Source organism: Clupea harengus, chromosome 10, assembly GCF_900700415.2.
Source record: "Clupea harengus chromosome 10, Ch_v2.0.2, whole genome shotgun sequence".
NCBI lineage: Eukaryota > Metazoa > Chordata > Actinopteri > Clupeiformes > Clupeidae > Clupea > Clupea harengus.
In genome coordinates, this window is record NC_045161.1 from 23,603,585 (window position 1) to 23,621,356 (window position 17,772).

The 17,772-nt window shown below is 43.6% G+C and overlaps 1 protein-coding gene across 2 annotated transcripts; it reads left to right on the forward strand.

Annotated features, from left to right (window-relative positions):
* Nucleotides 1-1,041: 1,041 nt before the first annotated feature.
* elovl1b (ELOVL fatty acid elongase 1b) lies at nucleotides 1,042-17,549 on the forward strand. 2 transcript variants are annotated; one of them, XM_012821865.3, is made up of 10 exons: nucleotides 1,042-1,177; nucleotides 1,612-1,725; nucleotides 8,018-8,126; nucleotides 12,757-12,859; nucleotides 13,801-13,991; nucleotides 15,199-15,279; nucleotides 15,390-15,446; nucleotides 15,562-15,667; nucleotides 16,238-16,374; nucleotides 16,669-17,549. In XM_012821865.3, exons 4-10 carry the CDS (start codon nucleotides 12,799-12,801, stop codon nucleotides 17,017-17,019), a joined length of 984 nt encoding a protein of 327 aa, XP_012677319.1. In that variant the 5' UTR covers nucleotides 1,042-1,177; nucleotides 1,612-1,725; nucleotides 8,018-8,126; nucleotides 12,757-12,798; the 3' UTR covers nucleotides 17,020-17,549. The 2 variants fall into 2 exon arrangements, with proteins under 2 accessions (XP_012677319.1, XP_031430327.1); XM_031574467.2 differs by lacking the exon at nucleotides 8,018-8,126.
* Nucleotides 17,550-17,772: the final 223 nt, after the last annotated feature.

A 17,772-nucleotide genomic window follows, 5' to 3' on the forward strand; every position in this document is an offset into this window, starting at 1 on the left:
CAGTATAGTGCAAAATGGGTCCATCTATATAAAAATGGTCCGATTGAGTTGATACCCATAGAGTTTGCAATAAGGTTAGGTAACAGTAACAATCTGTACTCTTTTCAGCATTTTTAAGCCATCACAGAGAAGAAGGGACTGCCGGATGGGTCCTAGTTTTTCTGCAAGTGAGATGAAAACAATGTAGCTTCCAAATGTAGCTTGATCAATTTCCCCCCAGTGTTACTCCTAATCAGAATTGGTGGTTAAACTTAAACGTAAAAAAAAGCTTTGTTTATTTATATGAAGGTTACACAATTAAAAGAAAACAATACTTTCAGGGCCTAGTTGTGTATTTGTTCATGCATCACATGTTTGTGATTGTACATGTGAGCGCTTGTGTGGGTAAAATAGGTGTCAACACAACATTCACCCTCTTGCATAAGCTCCATCTGTACGTACACCTGTATCATCTTACCTTTGGTCTAGATTTGGTTTAACTTGCTATTGCCATGAGAAAGGCCACTGGCATCTCAACCTTTTCATTCTTGCCAGCGGAACAGGAAGTGAAACCAGTCAGCCAGCCCCCCTCATGACTCTGTCTGACCCCTGACCTTCCTCCCAGCCCACTCTGCCTTTGATCAGACCCATAGACATATATGTCTATGATCAGACTTCCTGCACTACTTTTGTTGAAGCTTCTCATTGCTCACATACCATTAGAACATCACCAACTCCTCCTCCTGCTCCATCTCAAGGGCCTTCAAGAAGCTTTTAAAGACCCAACTCTTCAGAGAGCACCTCCCCTCCTAACTGGCACCTTGACTAGTACTTAACTTGCACTTCAGCAGTTACATTCCTGCACTTTTTTCCTCTTTTTCTTTCTATGTCGTTTTTCTATACACCTGACCTTTTAAACAAGTTCTAAACTGACATATTTACAATTGGTCATGTGTATTGCGTGTACCTGTGTAGCTGTCAAATAAAGGTGCTGTTTACTGAAATCAACTATGAATGGTCCCTGTGGCTTCCTGTGTTGACCGCCCCTTTCATGTCTCGAAGGGCTGGGTATAGGAGGCTACAAAGTGAAAGAGGAAGGAAAGGCTTTGAAAGGAAATCACTTGTGAGGAGAGGAAGTGAGCTGTTACATAGGCTGTCGCGACTGGTTCCACCCAAATTGTTTTCGCATCTAATCCAGGTAGGTGACATCGGTGAAATGCTTTCAATTCAAACAGACACGTGTATGATGGATGTTGCAGCCTACATAACAGATTGTGGTTAAAATACTTTATTTAAAGTGTTATGTCTTTACACCGAATCATAACATTTACGAAGATTTCGCCTATTGTTATTGGGGTCTGTTCCTGGTTTACAAATTGTGCACATAATACAGTATCCCATTTGATGAACTCTGAAACTGCACTTGTTTAAACTTCGAGCGGATGTAGGCCAGGAAAGCACCGTGGGTTTCTTGACAGCGCAAATTAGTTAACGATAACCTACATTTCGAATGTTTGTCCTATCCATTTCGCCCACCCGTGCGTCCTATATGGCATTTGTTTTGATTTGAAAATACCTGAATATCTGTTTGACTCGCGTTTATGCGAGCTCTCCGTCTGTCTTCGTTTTCAGGTGCATCAAGCCGTGCAGATCCCACCTGTTGCACATCATCTCCGCTTCAGGCACCGAACTTTTGCAGTTTAGAGAGACGGGTTGAGAGGAAGGAAGGGGCAACTGCGGTTCAATGTAAGCACTTCTACCGAGCAAGCTCTAGCTTCACCTGTTTCATCCTAAATACATTTATTTATAGCAAATATGTACAACTGTCAGCCACACATTTTCAGTGTTAAAACATGGGAGTGAATTTATCAGTAGTGTATTTTTCTGGCATGGTTTTTTTAATTGCTAGATAATTGTTGTTGTTTTTTCCCCATGGATATTTAAAGTAGTGGTGGTGCTCCATATTAAATGACATCAAATGCAGTCCTTTGAGTCCAGCAGTGTCTCAAAAGCGCAGATTATTGGTGAATCTAAAGTGTTACTGAGGTAATATGAATTCAATGCTGTAATCAAGTATACAAAGCTATTTAGCAAGTACTATAATGTGGTTTAAGGTGGGTTAGGCTTATTGCTATATCTGTGGCACAATGTGACTGAAGTCAGTTTGATTAATGGCATGATCGTCATTGGTGACATTCTTTTTCTATAGTACTTTTATAATCAAGCAAGCAAAGGAATTTGTTGAGTTGATGGTTTGAGTCACTCTAGATTTGTGTGTGTGTTCATACCATTACAGTCATTCAGCCAGCACATGTTCCTTAATCATGTGATGGTGAAATTGAATTGGCCCATTTCTCCCAACTCGTGAGCAGGAATGGGATATTACACAAAGAGGCCAAGGCCCGTCTGCCTGTCCAACACAGTGAAAATCTTCCCTCTGTTGAGATTCGGAGTAAATCAGCTGACTCAATGGGTTCGTCCAGTTGCTTGGATGAAATGGGATCTCAATGGCGCTCACTGATTTGAGCGGCCGAATGCAACTGTAGTTGTACCCTGTGACTGGGTGCCAAGGCCTGGGGGCGATCCCGCGTGATTCTATTACTTTTGTTTGCGTTTCCCTCCCTTAGCCACCTCTAGACTCCCTTGTTTTGGCTCGGTTTCAGGTGTCAATTTCTGCCGCGGGGTTTGTGGTGTAAACAATTGGAGAAATGAGAGAAGTTTGCAGAGGGTGTTTTAATAGTAATATGCTTGTGTGGTCGCAGTTTTCAGTTCAGTTTCACAATTTCCGTTGTGATATTGCAGCTGATGTTATTGCTTCATTTTGGTGTTTGAGAGAGATTTTTGTTCCTGTTTTCAGTATTGTAATCTGTGGTATGGAGTTTGAGATGCATCCATTAAGGACGTTTCAAATAAAATAACTGATGCACAAAGTGCTATTAGTTTGTACATTTATTTTCTAGGCCTAGCTTTGTTAGACCTATGTCTTCTGTGTGGGTAGGGGACTGAAGGAATTTTAAATATCCATTAAGGGTTATAGAATAATCTCTCTTCAGTGTTTGATGTCATTGTGGGAAGTGATTCATGCTTTAAGCATTGTGTTGTAGCTAATGCTTTTCATACCACAGGGTATGCATTCTTGAGATACGGTGTCATTCCATTCATTGTATCGTGTTAAGCAATAACGGCAGTTTACCTTCCTGACATGTCAAGTTTGCCTCTTAAGCAGCATGTAGTTTTTTTCTCATTGATCTTGTTGAAGTGAGATTTTCGTCTTCATTTAGTTCAGTGTCTGCCCTGTGTTTATCAGATGGGGAAAGCCTTGAATCTTAGTGTAGATATATAGGCTAGGCTAGTTACTAGGAGGTCTATATCTAACTTGCACCACAACGAGCCCCACGTGTGACTTTACATGACATTTTACATTTTGTCATGTCTCCATTTTAGTTTGTCCTCGTGTGAGTTCATTTGGGGGAAAAGTTTTGGAAATGAGTCGTATTCGTAACCATTGTCTAAACTCTAAACTCTAGACTCTAAACACTAGACTCTAAACCATGCAGCCTGTCTTATTGGCACACATGCATCCATCACTAGCAGGTGTGATTGCCGATGGCAAGGCGGAGGTTAGCTGTCATTTTTTTTAGGCCATTATTAATGTGAAGGGCTTTTTTGCCCTCCACTTGTATAGTATACACCCTTAATTTGCCCCTTATAGGGGCAGCAGTAGATGCTAATTATTTAGATGGAAGGAGTCACGAGTGATTGTTATAAAAAATATTTTTGTAGATCTTATGTCTCTGTAGTACTCTTCCAGTTTGGCCTATGGTGGCTTGGGAGCCCCTTTTGCACCCCATTCCAGTGGCAGTTCTCTAAATCGTTACCATTCACCAGCCAGGTGTTCTTTTGTGTACAGTAAAACATGCATATGTTTGCTATCCCCCCCCCCCCCCCCCCCCCCCCCCCCCATAGAAACATGTAGCATCTCTGTGGGAACACAATGGAATATGTTTGAAACCTGAGCTGGGAACCTGTTGATGGAAGCAGCCAGAAGAGGCGGATAGGAGTGTTGAGAGGGAGGAAGGGAGTGTGTTTGTGTGTGTGTGTGTTTGTGTGTGTGTGTGTGTGAGACAGGCTATCCAGGTGCTGCCCCCAACCCTTCTCCTCCTCCTCCTGCCAAACCAGCAATACCAGCCCCATCCTGCAGGGGTTAGTCAGATGCAGTGTCATTTTCAGCATTGCTGCCTGTCAATCTGTGGTTTGATGTTGAATTGCGTGTTTGCCCTGTAATAACAGTGAATGGCTTTGACTTGAGGGAAATCCAAAGTTGTATTTTTCCTTGAGGCACTCTTGTGTTTTGGCTTTTTAGAATCAGTCATTGATTGCTCATTTGATTGCTCAGTAGTCATTTGTGTTCATGGCACTTGGTTTATGAGTATTTGTGAGAAGAATGGACTAATTAAATATTTAATTTGTTTGGGTGTTATGGCGTTAAACTTACCTTAGGATTATGAAACGTCCTCTGTGTTTTGCGTAGCATAACCATTTGATTTGAGCTGGCACAGCGAGATGGGCCTAATTCCCACTGTTGTTTTTAGTGATTCTGACTTTAAATGACTGTGACTTTTTAATTTCCATAACAGGATCTTAAGACCTTCCTGTTCTACGCAGGTCTACACATGCATGAGAGCTTAGTGAGTGACTTGTCCTACGGCCATAAACTGAGTTGGAAATTTGACTGATGCATCGGTTTCAGTCAAGCAAGTTTTTTTTTTTTTTTATCCCCGTGGAGTGTTTGGAATTATAATTTATAATTGTTTTTGCCAATACATTACTTAATAATGTTTTAACACATGCAGAGGAACACTCTGTGTTCATTCCATAGATCAAGTATGTAGATATTGCACTTTATTGTAGTGTTGCACTTTATGTTATGTTAAGGGTCAAACAGATTTGCTGTTTTGAATGTTCAACAGCATTACATAGGAAGTTGCCATCTTGCTTTGGCTGTTTGTTTGTTTTTCACATCACTTTATCTTGAATTTCTACCAAGATACACACACCCAACATGTTTGTCTGAAACCATTTGGTCTTTGCTACAGATGTATTAAGAAGCTTGGCTAATCATGTCCATAATCGACCATGACGCTAACACTAGCTTTTCCTATGAAACCTGATATGCCATTGTGCTGTTTCTATGGAGTTGTCCCAAGTCAACATGAGCTCTCTGTGGCAGTAGGGCTGCAGTACTCTCACTTTGGTGTGAGGTGCTGACAGCCAGGCCTCCCATAGGCCCTCACACTATTCAGGCGCAGCTTCTATAATGGCTGAGACTTCATATAGTGGCACTAAGCATTGCTTCAACAATTAGAGGCTTAAAGTGGATTATGGTTGTGGATGTTGTTAGATGTGATCATTTTGATTCTTATGTTCAGTGTGTGCTGGCTATATGGACTCACTGTTCTGCGTGTTGCCTTGGTCTGCTATTCTTTGCCAACCGTATGATTTGTATTTTCCAAGATTTAGGAATTGCCTAGTTTTAGATAGATTGCATTGTGTCTTGTGAAGAAATGACCTCCTACAAAAGGGATGGTCTTCTGTCCAATGACGTGTAGAGTTTGTAGTGAAGTTTTGATAAAGGCATATTCCGTGAGTTTGGATTGCTTCGACTCCCCAAAATACTTTTTAAAGTAGTCACTAAAGTTTTTTTTTTTTCTTCAAAAAAGGATCAAAATAAGAATTCTGTCATTTTGAATCCAATTATTTTGGATTTCTGTCTCTAGTGAATCATGAATACTATGTTCATAACCTCAGCCAAAGGCTTACATTATTGGCATTTTTCAGAGATTTGCTGTCAGTGTGTCAGTTATCTGGAGTAGCCAATAGTTTTCACGAGAAGGACAGAGTGAGAGGAAGAAAGAAAGAAAGAAAGAGAGAGGGAGAAAGAGACTGACTAAGGGAGGGAGGGTAAAAGAGAGTGAGAGAGAAAGACATGTGTGTGTGTGTGTGTGACCTGAGTGAGGGAGGGAGACTGAGAAAGGAGGGGGAGAGTGCGTGCCAGCTTAATTTTCCTCCCCTCCCCCTCTTCCCATGGTCTTTCCCACCCCTCTCCCCTTATCCTGGCCCGAAGAACTGGTCTAACTGGCTCTGGATGCTGACAGCAGTTTTACCTTGAGACAAGTTCACCTATGCAAAGTTAATACCATGTCTTGAAATCCATGTGTCAAAATGGTTGTGTAAGCGTAACTGTCTTTGCTAAGCCTAGTTTATAAACAAAATAGTTGTGTAAATATAACTGTCCACGTTAAGCCTAGTTTATAAACAAAACGGTTGTGTAAATGTAACTGTCCATGTTAAGCCTAGTTTAAAAGCTAAATTTAGACTTTCGTAAGTTTCTTCATTGTACTTATTATTGTAGTAATTATACCTGTGATAAAGATGATTATCTGTTGTCACTGCACTTGATTCGCTTTTCTGTGAACTGCAAAACAGTGTATAACTATGTGTATAGACAAGCTCTGTCCTGCCAAGTTTCTGAAATGCTTTTTGATTTTGTTTTAAATTTGTGTAGGATGTCAGTGTGCCAACAACAGCAAAATACTGATGTGAAGGTATTGGAAATTATAGTGTTGGTAGACATAACTGCATACTTGTGCTGAGGGCACTGCAATGAGGCAATATCTCGGTTACTAGCACAAAATAAGGTGTGGTTCACCAATGTTGCACTGAATACATACGCGTGTGTGTGTGTGTGTGTGTGTGTGTGTGTGTGTGTGTGTGTGTGTGTGTGTGTGTGTGTGTGTGTGTGTGTGTGTGTGTGTGTGTGTGTGTGTGTGTGTGTGTGTGTGTGTGTGTGTGTGTGTGTGCACACAGTTACTGTGAGTCAGTGTTTCATGTCCGTAATGGTAGAGTCTGAGATGGTTGTTCGATTTAATGGCCAGCCTTGAATAAACAGTATATTATGGTGGCTTATTGAGCTTGTGGCCTTTCACACAGATAGTCTGTCAGTCCGGCTGTGTTTCATCTAGTGGGGAGGGGATGGTTTTTACTTTCCATATTACCCAGCTGGACCACACATTAAAGGACTCCTGAACTTATTTCAGAAGGCGAAGAATTCTCATATCTTCTCTTCTCAGTGATATATTTAGTTTGAGGGGGCAGTGAGGGTTAACTGGATAGTTTTGTGCCTGGATGAGAGTGTGTTGTGATGTTGCCCAGAGAGGAGGAGGAGGAGGAGGAGGAGGAGGAGGAGGAGGAGGAGGGGGGAGAAAGAAGGTGAGCGAGAGGGTGGTTTCACAATGGTTCTCTTCATGATGACAGAGTCGCTACTGATTTCTCGCCCTCTGCCTGTGAACAATATAATCAGGCTCAGGACAAACTGGGAGTGGGGGGGGAGTACAGTACCAGTGTATCTAAGGGGCGAATGGGTTGCTGGTCCAAGCTTACCCGTCCCTCCCATCAACAGCCACACCCAGATCAGGGTGTTGACTCGACCCGCCACCAGCCAATCATAAAATGCCTTTTTGTTGTCCCTTTAAACTGAGAGCTTGCTGCATGTCGCACTGTGCCACAGGGGGTCAAAAGGGCACAGTTATCCCTCGTTCTCTCCCTCTCTCTCTCTCTCTCGCTCCCTCGCTCTCTCTCTCCCTCATTCTCTCTCTCTCTCTCCCTCGTTCTCTCCCTCTCTCTCTCACTCACTCACTTCCTCACCCTCTGTTGGTTCTTGCTCCCTCCCTCTCTCTCTCCCTCCCTCCCTCCCTCTCTCCCTCCCTCTCTCCCTCCCTCTCTCCCTCCCTCTCTCTCTCTTTCTCTGTGTCTCTGAGCCAGTTATTCATCTCAGTCTGGTGTGAGTCAGGGAGGGTGGGGCCTTGGAGGACAGCAGTACCAGTCGCACTCCGTCAACGCTCTCACTCTCTCTCCCGCCCTCCTTCTCTGTGTGTGTGTGTCTGTGTGTGTGTTTCCCTCCTGTTGACTCTCTGTCTCCCTTTCTCACATTGGCTCCCCCCTCTGTACCGGCTACTGCTCTGGCCTCTCCTCTCCTCAGGTTTGAGAGAGACGGTCGTCTTGGCAAGAAGGAGTTTTTGATTGTACAGCCGTTGACTGTCACTCCCTGAAGAGGAAGGGGGGGGGTTAAACATCTGAAGGAAAAAAAGGTGAGTTGAGTTGACTACTTCTTCTGTTTCTGTTTGTACTGGGCAGATATCGGGTGAAACTTGTTCTTGAGTGTCGGGTTGTTTTTTCCCAAACTTTTCCACTCTCAAAACCTGAGCCAAGTAGGTGTTGCTTAGACTTGCCGGGCCTGCATAACACTGTTTTGGCATCAACGTTTATCGTGCTTTCTCATGGATGGTATGTGGGCTTCTGTGTTGGCTGAGGGTTCTACTTTACAGCGTATGTGTGTTTCCGTTAATCCATGAAGGCGATCAACCTTGTCAACCCGTTCAAACAGATGCTAGGCCGTGTGTTTGCCCAATGGGGTCTGAGGCTGGAATGTCTTCTTCTTCTTTGCCTCACTTTGCTCACTGTTCATTATTAACTCCCACCTCGTGAATGTGTTCCCTGTTTTCCATGACTCATTTACAGGAGAGACTTTACAAATTCACGCACGCCACCCATTTCCATTCATTCCCAGTCTTCCCTCCCTCGATGGCACACTGAACCGCGTTGCCTCTTGTTCTGTTTGTGGAATGTCAGGTTGCAGCCCAGTTGCAGTCTACAATCTACAGTACCACTCCCCAACAGCCCTATTCAAATACAAGCCATAAACCTCATCGATCTATGTCATTTGGTCCTGTTTTTATCAGATTCAGTTGCTGGCACAAGGTGTGTGTTTGTGTGTCTTGATCCATTATACTGTGCTGTGCCCTTATTTTACTGTTAAGACTGTTGACCCAGTGGAGCTGATGGCAGGGCAGGCAGTGGTCTCACATGACTCACATGGTCCATGCCGGGGGAAGACACTCCAGCTGCTCCTGAGGGAGGAGCGCCGGTATTCCCTACAACCCCCTCTTCTCCGCAGCAGGAACCGCAGCACACACTGTGTTTTAAGAGCTTTTAAACTTTAAAGGATGCTGGGAGGTCTTGTAGGCTGGGCAGAGATTTGGCTCATTGACTCCCAGCCAGAGAAGATCACACCCAAGGAAATGTTGCAAGATGTGGTTGAGCATGTGTGGGATGACGTGTAATACACGTCGTTGCCTGGAGGGGTTTGGGTGATTTTTTTTTTTTTTTTTTAATATTTTTTGAGCGTAGTACTCTTGGATTGAGTGTAGTATTCCGGATTCAGTACTTACTGTAAAGTGGAGGACAAAGTGGCATTCTCAAGTGTACAAAGTAGATAGCATGGGATTATTATTGGAATGTGATCGGCAATTTGTACTAAGCTATTAAATTGTACTATAACAAAGTCACTAAAATGTTATGCATACTACTTGGGTCATACCATGCTACACAAAGTGCCTTTTAAGTCTTGTCTTGTCTGTTTAAGTCTATGGTGTGCCTCTGGGTTTGTCCTCACATGATTACACTGGGCTTTGGTGTCTTGGTGCGGTGCTTTCACCCTGGGGCCTGGAGCCTGGCTTCTGTGTGAGGGATGGGTTTGGAGAAGGCCCACAAGGGCGGCGCAATGGAGCTGCCCCCCAAGTGAAGGATGACTGGGGAACATGGATCTGGTGCAGATATGGGCAGAGACGCCTGTTTTGCTCGAGGAGGCTGTCCTCCTGTCGAGTGTCAAATTTGTTAGTGGCTCTCCCCCACTCCTCCTCCCAACCACGATCTTCCTTTCTCCGTACCATGTACGTCTTCTACTTACTGCCTTGGGATGTGGATTAATAAAAAAGAAAGCTGTCTTTTTATTCTGTATCCACTGAAACTCTGACTGATAACATTCCATCCCTCATATGTTCTTGTGCAGCCCTACACACAAAGTTTTTGTAGTGAATGCCACAAAGCTCCTCTGTCTACCCCTCCCCAGATGCAGCACTGTAAGTCAGCTGCAAGGCAGAGTGGAAAATATGATTGGCAAAATGAGTCCCACTTGGACCTAATGGTCCTTGACACTGGTGACATGGGGATCTGATTCTTTATTGATTCCTTGTATTTTTTTCTATTTATTGGATTGGATTTTTAAAATAAGTACTGCCACCCTGGGTAGTTTTCAGTGGGCTGTTTTCAGCTCGTTCCTTATTGAAACTACCACCAACCTGTCCTCCCAGAGTGACACTACAGAGCCCAGTGTGCCACCTTTAGAGAGGGGAAGAACAGACAGGTTTTCAGGAATTGTGCCGTTCTGGTGTTATCTAATAATCTACTAGTGATGTTTCTCCTCAGAACAAGATTGCTGCCATGACACAGTTGATGTCTGATTGTGCCACGGCCTGCGGGCCACCGCCCTGGCTTAGGCCGCCAGTCATGCCCACCCAGTGCCCCCCCCCCCCCTCCCCCCGTGCTGGGGTTGAAATGGGACGGGCACACCGCCTCAATGGCCTCATTCTCTAGTTTCCCCTGGATCTGCAAGCTGTTTGTGTAAGAGCTTTCTGTTTGGTGTCTCCTGTATCCTGGCTGGTGGGTTTGTCTTATTGTACGAGGTGTCTTTTGCACATATGGTGGTTTAAAAGAATGTTCGTGGTTGGATCCACGGGCGTTTCTACAATGACCTCTAACCTACATTCTCCATAGCAGTGGTTGCAGAAGGAGGTCAGGCTTTCACGTAACTGTTATCGTCAATGTGCCATCAAGCCGCACCTCAAAGTCTAATCTTGCTGCTGGCCCCTATGGAACCTCATCACGCATGTACCCACAATCCAGACATGACGTTGCATCCGTTAGGTTTTGTATACAAATCTCAGGAATGCTGCCATCGCCAGTCAATCACGTGAGGGATCAGGACAAGGGCATCGAGGAGGAAAGTGGTTTAACCTGATATCCCATCGGATAGTCACCGTCGCAGAATGTCCCTGTAGGAAGGTGATCCAGTCTGACTTCAGGGGGAAGTGTCCAAAGGGTATGATGTCGTACTTGGCAATAGGTGTGTGACACCTTTTGGCTTTGCCAGTTAATGTGTAAAGAGGACCTGTTGTGACCTTGGTGCTTTTTTTCCAGAACTGAGGTGTGTAATTTCTAATCTGTTGCTTCAGTTTTTTGGTTTAGTGGGGTAATCAACCTGGACACAATAAATGGGGATGTATTATGTTGTGCGTTCTAGCGAGTTGTGTGCTACTGTGAGTTTGGCTTTACCAGGTGATAAGTCTTTCAGCTATTTGTTACCCAGATTTTACTTGACATGAACATTTGGTAAGAAGTGTTTTTGTACGTCTTGAGGTTTGTATGTCCTTTATGGCTCATATTTAAGCTAATATTTACTTGGTAGATTAAATGGCCTCTTTGACCTTACAGTGACGTCTGATCCTCCTGCTCCTTGGTGATTGGTCTTAAGTGACTGTTTGTTTTAGATTTCTGTCATACTATTGAGCCGAGCACTAATGCATTATTTCAGAGAGCTTTCTTTTTCCTGCAGTCATGGAAACGATTGTCTGTCTCATTTGAAATGCGCATGTCTATAGCCATGTTGCTAAACTCGGTAACCTTGGCAATCAGTTGTTCTGGTATTCGACCGCATGGCAGTTGTGAAGGAACGCGATTTATCTGTAAAATTCCTGCCAACTGCGTGGTCAGTGACTGACTGACTCCTCCTTGTCCTTCACTTCCTTGCCTTTCTTTTCAAACGGTTAAAGTCGATTGTGTCACTGTTCCCTGGCTCCTGGCCTGTACCCTGGATTGAGGGCCACACCTGCATCCCTCCTCTGTTTGCTCATAATTAGCTCCGGTGTGAGTCCTAAAGTCGAGCCCTTGGATGATAAGTGTCGCCTCTGATGTGACACGCCGTGACCTGTGCTTTAGTTTGGCTTTATCTGTGTTTAGCCCTGTGTTGGGGTACGCCAATGCAGGAGTGAGAAATGTTACATAACTGGCTCAGATCTTACAAATGATTGGAGGGAAGTTTTGACCTTGTGCAAATGAAGCTGGGTGTGCATTTTGCGTTTGGCCGTTTCTCATTTCCTCATTTTGGTAAATCAATTTTTGTCACGGATGGAGTTCCTCCCATGTCCTTGGTGTACAATAAAAACGTTGGTAACCCTTTATCCTACCACTTGAGGGTCAACACCTGGGGTTTCAGGAACAGTGGTGTATTGTATGCAGCTGTCTTTCAACCAAACCTTGGTTTCTTTTTCAAAGATGATCAAAGATTATCTTTAATCTGGTCAGTATTCCCCACAACGAATGCCTATTCACTCTGCTATGCATTATAAAGCCTGGTTGGCTCATGGTTAAACTTTAATGTCTTTATCCTCATTGACTTCTGCCGGAATGTTAAGATCTGCATCTGGAGGGAAGCTCCTCCCTGAGGCTGTAGTCCCGCCCCTCCCTCATCAGGCCATGTCTGTCGAGGGAACAGCTGACTCCTGAGGGAGAAATGCCTCCTGGGTCTTTCAGGGGCAGCCATGTTGCTCACTGCTTTATTACTCATAAACATGCTGATATCACATGACAACTGTCCTAACTTAATACTGACTCCAGAGCTTCTGTAACTCATAAAAATGTCTTTTTCTTCAATGTCACATTTGTTTGGTTGTACTGAGGCTTTTCCTGGTCTTTATGAATGAGTGTCCTTGGTATTATCATCAACATCTTATGCTGGTAATGCTTAACTTGCATAAAAAGTGTCCAGTGGACTTTTATATGAAGCTGTAGCTGAGCTTATGGCCTTCATTATTGTCTCTCCAGGTGCTTTTATTTTGTTGAGATTGGAGCAGAGGGCAGGTCAACATGCTTGAGGCTGCGAGAACGAGGATCATGGAGGTCTATGACTCCCTGTTGGCTGGAGCAGGTAAGGACGTTTCTGATTAGTCTCTGCTCTAAGGAAAATGTTGTGGGCCTCAAGTCAGGACTAGGGATGGTCATAACGCATGATCGTATGGCCTATTGTACCGTCACTGGGATGTGACTGAGCAAATTATTACTGTGGGAGTGCTACGTGGACATTTGAGAATTATACGTAAGTCCAAGGTCACTGATGGAGATCATTTCGAAACACTGTTAATGACTTAACCCTCCTATTATGTTTGGGGTCAATTTGACCCCATTTAAGGTTTAACGTCTCTAAATAAATGATTGACATATTTGTTTTGCTTTTCCTAATTTAATGGGGACAATTGGGTAAACACAAATTTAACATGATATGTTTTCAATGTCCTGTACACATGCTGTCAATTTGACCCCAGGCTGTTTTAATTGTATAAAATATACAAGAAATATCAACTTTTTTCATCACATTGTTACTATTCCTGATAACAGAAATAGTTTTTTATTCCAAATGTTATAGATAACAACAATATGTACTTAGAAAAAATATGAAGCCATAAAACACCAGAAGGATATCTCATTCCAATTTTAGGTCAATCAGTGAGATTTTATGGTGATATTTCTCCATAGTCGCGTAACATGTATTCTGGATGTATAAGGGGGGTGGGGGGGATTGTTTTATTTAAAGGGCTATTTAGGTAGTCAACAAACAAACCTAAGTACCTGACACATAAACTTGGGTAAAAACATTTAATTATAATAATGTTTTGGAGGTTTAAATTGCTGGGGTCAAATTGACCCCAAGGATAAAAGATGTTAGTAAATTTGAAGGTAATAGGAGGGTTAAGGATATTATGCAAGTCCTGAGGTTGAGTGAATTTCCACCTAACAGTCACAGGGTAGCTTTCAGAGTGGTGCTGAGCTTTATCCACCGCCTCTCTTCCTCATCCTCTCTTCTCTTCCTAGACCCCAGAATAAAGGGGTACCCTCTAATGGAGAGTCCTGTGAACATGTCGGCCATTTTGCTTGCCTACCTCGCATTCGTGCTGTACATCGGGCCGCGCTTCATGGCCAACCGGAAACCCTACCAGCTCAAGGAGGTCATGATTGTGTACAACTTCTCCCTGGTGGCCGTGTCTATATACATAGTCTATGAGGTGAGAGAGTCCAACATTCCCTCTTCAGTGAATACCACCATAAAATGTCTTGCAAGCTGTAATGCATGTGTGAGCATTCTGCTAGGACGACAACAACTCCAATTCATTCAGTTGGCCTTTCTTTTTAAAGACCCAATCAAGTTTTTAACCTTGTTAACGTCCATACGGGGTGTTTTATGTGATATACAACATACCATGAGCAATGTAAGCGACTCCGCCATGTCTGAGTATATCCACCATGGAACTGCTGCGGACCAACGACGGTGTCAAAAACACGGAACCTGACAGTCTGTGTTTAATTTGCATATTCATAGATCTGCAAATACTAAATGAGGCAAAGGTGTAGAGCTACATCAAAGCCATATTGAGACCAAAAAGGGATGTTTTTTTTCCATTAAAACTAAAAAGTATAAACATGTAATTTTGAGGAACAGAGATGAGTTTTTTGGGGGTTAGTCAATGCCAGGAGAGGGACCTTAATGTAGCCTGGAATAATGGCTTTCGGAGAGCACAAGGGACGGTGGCCTCCTGATGGTGGTATAAGGTTCTGCAGTCTGTCTCACTCACTGCCACGGCTCATGTCCCATTTGTATGGTGTCGGGTACGCGATGGACTGATGACTGCGGTCAAGCTAGCTTGATCTAGGATATCCAGGATATGGTGGCACTGAGAGCTCAATGCACTGCAATTTAAGAAAACGCATGCAAATTGACAAAACACATGCAAATTAAGAAAATGTCATCGTCACAATTTGACAACACACCTGCAGCATTTAGAAAACATGCGGCAAATTCAGACTACACATTAGCTGCGTGCTGTAAGTACACCAAACGACAACGGAAGTGTTTCTAGAGGACACTTAAAAGTGCTGTACACGTCTGCACACACAGTGTTTGTCATTTTGTCAAAAATCCTGGTGGGACTTTTACATTTCTAAATGATTAGAGGCTTCTTTGGCCAGTCTGGCTTTCCTGTGGTGGGAGCGCATTGTGATCCACTCAGTGGGGAATGTGGTGTCTCTCTCTAAATGGGTCAGTAATGTGGAAGTTACTAGACAAGGCCAAGAGGAGGGGAATGAACCCTTCGAAACACCCCATCAGTCATTCTAAGGGGATGAATGTGGGTACTTGGAACAGTGATGTGGGTACTTGGATGAATGCTGTTGGGATGAATGCTTTTAAGTATGTAATGTTTCATTCCCCTGTAGTTCATGATGTCTGGCTGGGCAACCACATACACCTGGAGGTGTGACCCGGTTGACTACTCCGACAGCCCTCAGGGACAGCGTGTAAGTCTGAGAGTCATATCTAGATGTTTTTAAATCTGGAAATCTAAACCTGTCCCGTGGCCAATCCTTCACATCTTTTTTTTTTTTTTTTTTTTGTTGGTTACCCCCAGATGGTCCAGGTTGCCTGGTTGTTCCTTTTCTCCAAGTTCATTGAGCTGATGGACACGGTAAGAGCTTCTTGTTGCTTACCTTTTTAATTTAACAGCAGAATAAACCCCCAGGGGGGCTATCGTGCATGTTCACATCCTAACTCACATCTTGTTCTCCGTTGGCTTTGGACAGGTGTTCTTTGTGCTGCGCAAGAAACATGGCCAGATCACCTTCCTGCACATCTTCCATCACTCCATCATGCCCTGGAGCTGGTGGTGGGGTGTCAGCCATGCCCCTGGTGAGTTCAGGATCAGTCCCTGCGGATTGGCCACATCCTGGCCGCCTTCGTTTTTCTAAAGACGCACCAGTTTGTGTACTGACTGACTGACACTTGGTGAATTTGCAAAACTAAACTCCTTGCACAAGCAACCATCAAACAAATCTGCAGCTTCATATCTTTAACCAAGTGAAGAAAAACATATTGGCCCACACTTTTGACAGATTGTGAAACAAAAATAAACACAATGCTAGGTGTGCTAGCCAAATTAAACAGTGGAAGCACAAAATAATTAGGTATGAATAGGGTATTATGTATGCTAGTGATTGGATATTTTGATAGCCTTGAAGTTTGCATCAAGGGATTACGAAATAACATTCCCTTCTGCATCCTCTTGAAGTGGCTCCTGAAATGTGTTGTGCTGATAAGGAAGTGCTTGTGTTTGTTGATGGGAGATCCTTGTGTTTGTTGATGGGAGATCCTTGTGTTTGTTGATGGGACATCCTTGTGTTTGTTGATGGGAGATCCTTGTGTTTGTTGATGGGAGATCCTTGTGTTTGTTGATGGGACATCCTTGACTGGTTTCTCCAGGTGGAATGGGCTCCTTTCATGCCATGGTGAACTCCTTCGTTCACGTCATCATGTACTCTTACTACGGCCTGTCTGCTGCTGGACCACGCTTCCAGAAGTTTCTCTGGTGGAAGAAGTACATGACTGCCATTCAGCTGGTACGGGGATGTTTTAAATAACTCATTTCAATTTTATTTATATAGTACCAAAACAATAAAATTGTCTCAAGGCGCTTTTAGAGCCCAGTGCCTGGACCCCCTTAATCATTTACTCCCTTAAATAATGAAGCATAAGTGTGATCACCAAGTGAGATAATGATCTCAGTAGTAGCACACTTTTTCCCCTCATGTTGGGGATGATGACTTGGAATATTTTAAGATTGTAGATATTGATGCTGAAGGAGCTCTGTATAATCTGGTTTTTATTTCCCTCCCCCCCCCCCCCCCCCCCAGGTCCAGTTTGTGCTGGTGTCCATTCACGCTACCCAGTATTACTTCATGAGGAGCTGTGGCTACCAGGCCCCACTCATCTTACATCTCATCTGGGTGTACGGCACCTTCTTCTTCGTGCTGTTCTCCAACTTCTGGTACCAGGCCTACACCAAGGGCAAGAGGCTGCCCAAGAACAACCAGGAACTCAGCGGTAAAAACAAGGGGACCAGCTCCAACGGCACGGTCGCCAACGGAGCCACCAAGGTCGCCAACGGTAGCCACAAGCATCTGGAGAATGGCAGTGCCCACAAGAATGGTAGTGCCCACCATGAGAATGGCTGCACCCACAGCAGCAAGATGAAGAAGGCCTAGGGCCCACACAGGAAAGAACACCCCAAAACGCATGAAAATGAGAGCCTGTACAACCAGCCACGGATTCCAAAGAAATGTTTTGGTCGTGTCTCTTTTCTGGTATTTTTGTTTTTCATATTCACAGAAAACAAGAAACATGGGGAGATGAGTGAGACCCCAGTATTTTTTATTTTTTTTTTCATTTAATTTTGTATATTTTTCGTTTTTATCAATAATTTAATTATTTGAATTCGGGAAGGTAAATATGTAGCACAACGAATGAAGAGAAATGATGAGTTTAGGTGTTCACTGAAGTTGCATCATGGCCTGACTGTCAGCCATCACAGGCCCTCCCTACTCTGCTCAGTCTCCCCTCCTGACAGTCCCTGCTAAAAGGCAAACTACACTGTACAGTCAGACAGACTTGAAGACATCCTGTAAATAGTTTTACTTTTTCATGACTAATGGAGATTCATATGGTTAAGTCCTGCAGAATTTTGTTATAGTACCTATGCTAAATTAAGTGATGAATAAAGTTAATTTTAAAATAAGTTGTGCTTATTGAATTGAGGTGAAAAGAGTGATTTTGTTTTCAAAAGTGTATTACAAGTGTTCTATTTGGTATGGAAACCACTGGCAATACATTCACGTTTCTCTAACTTTGATACCAGCCACAGAGTAAGGTTTTATGGTAACTTAAACTGCCTCGAAGTTACTAAGATGAATGGCCCTGAGTGAAGATGGTCACAGCACATACCACAAACGTCCTCCTGA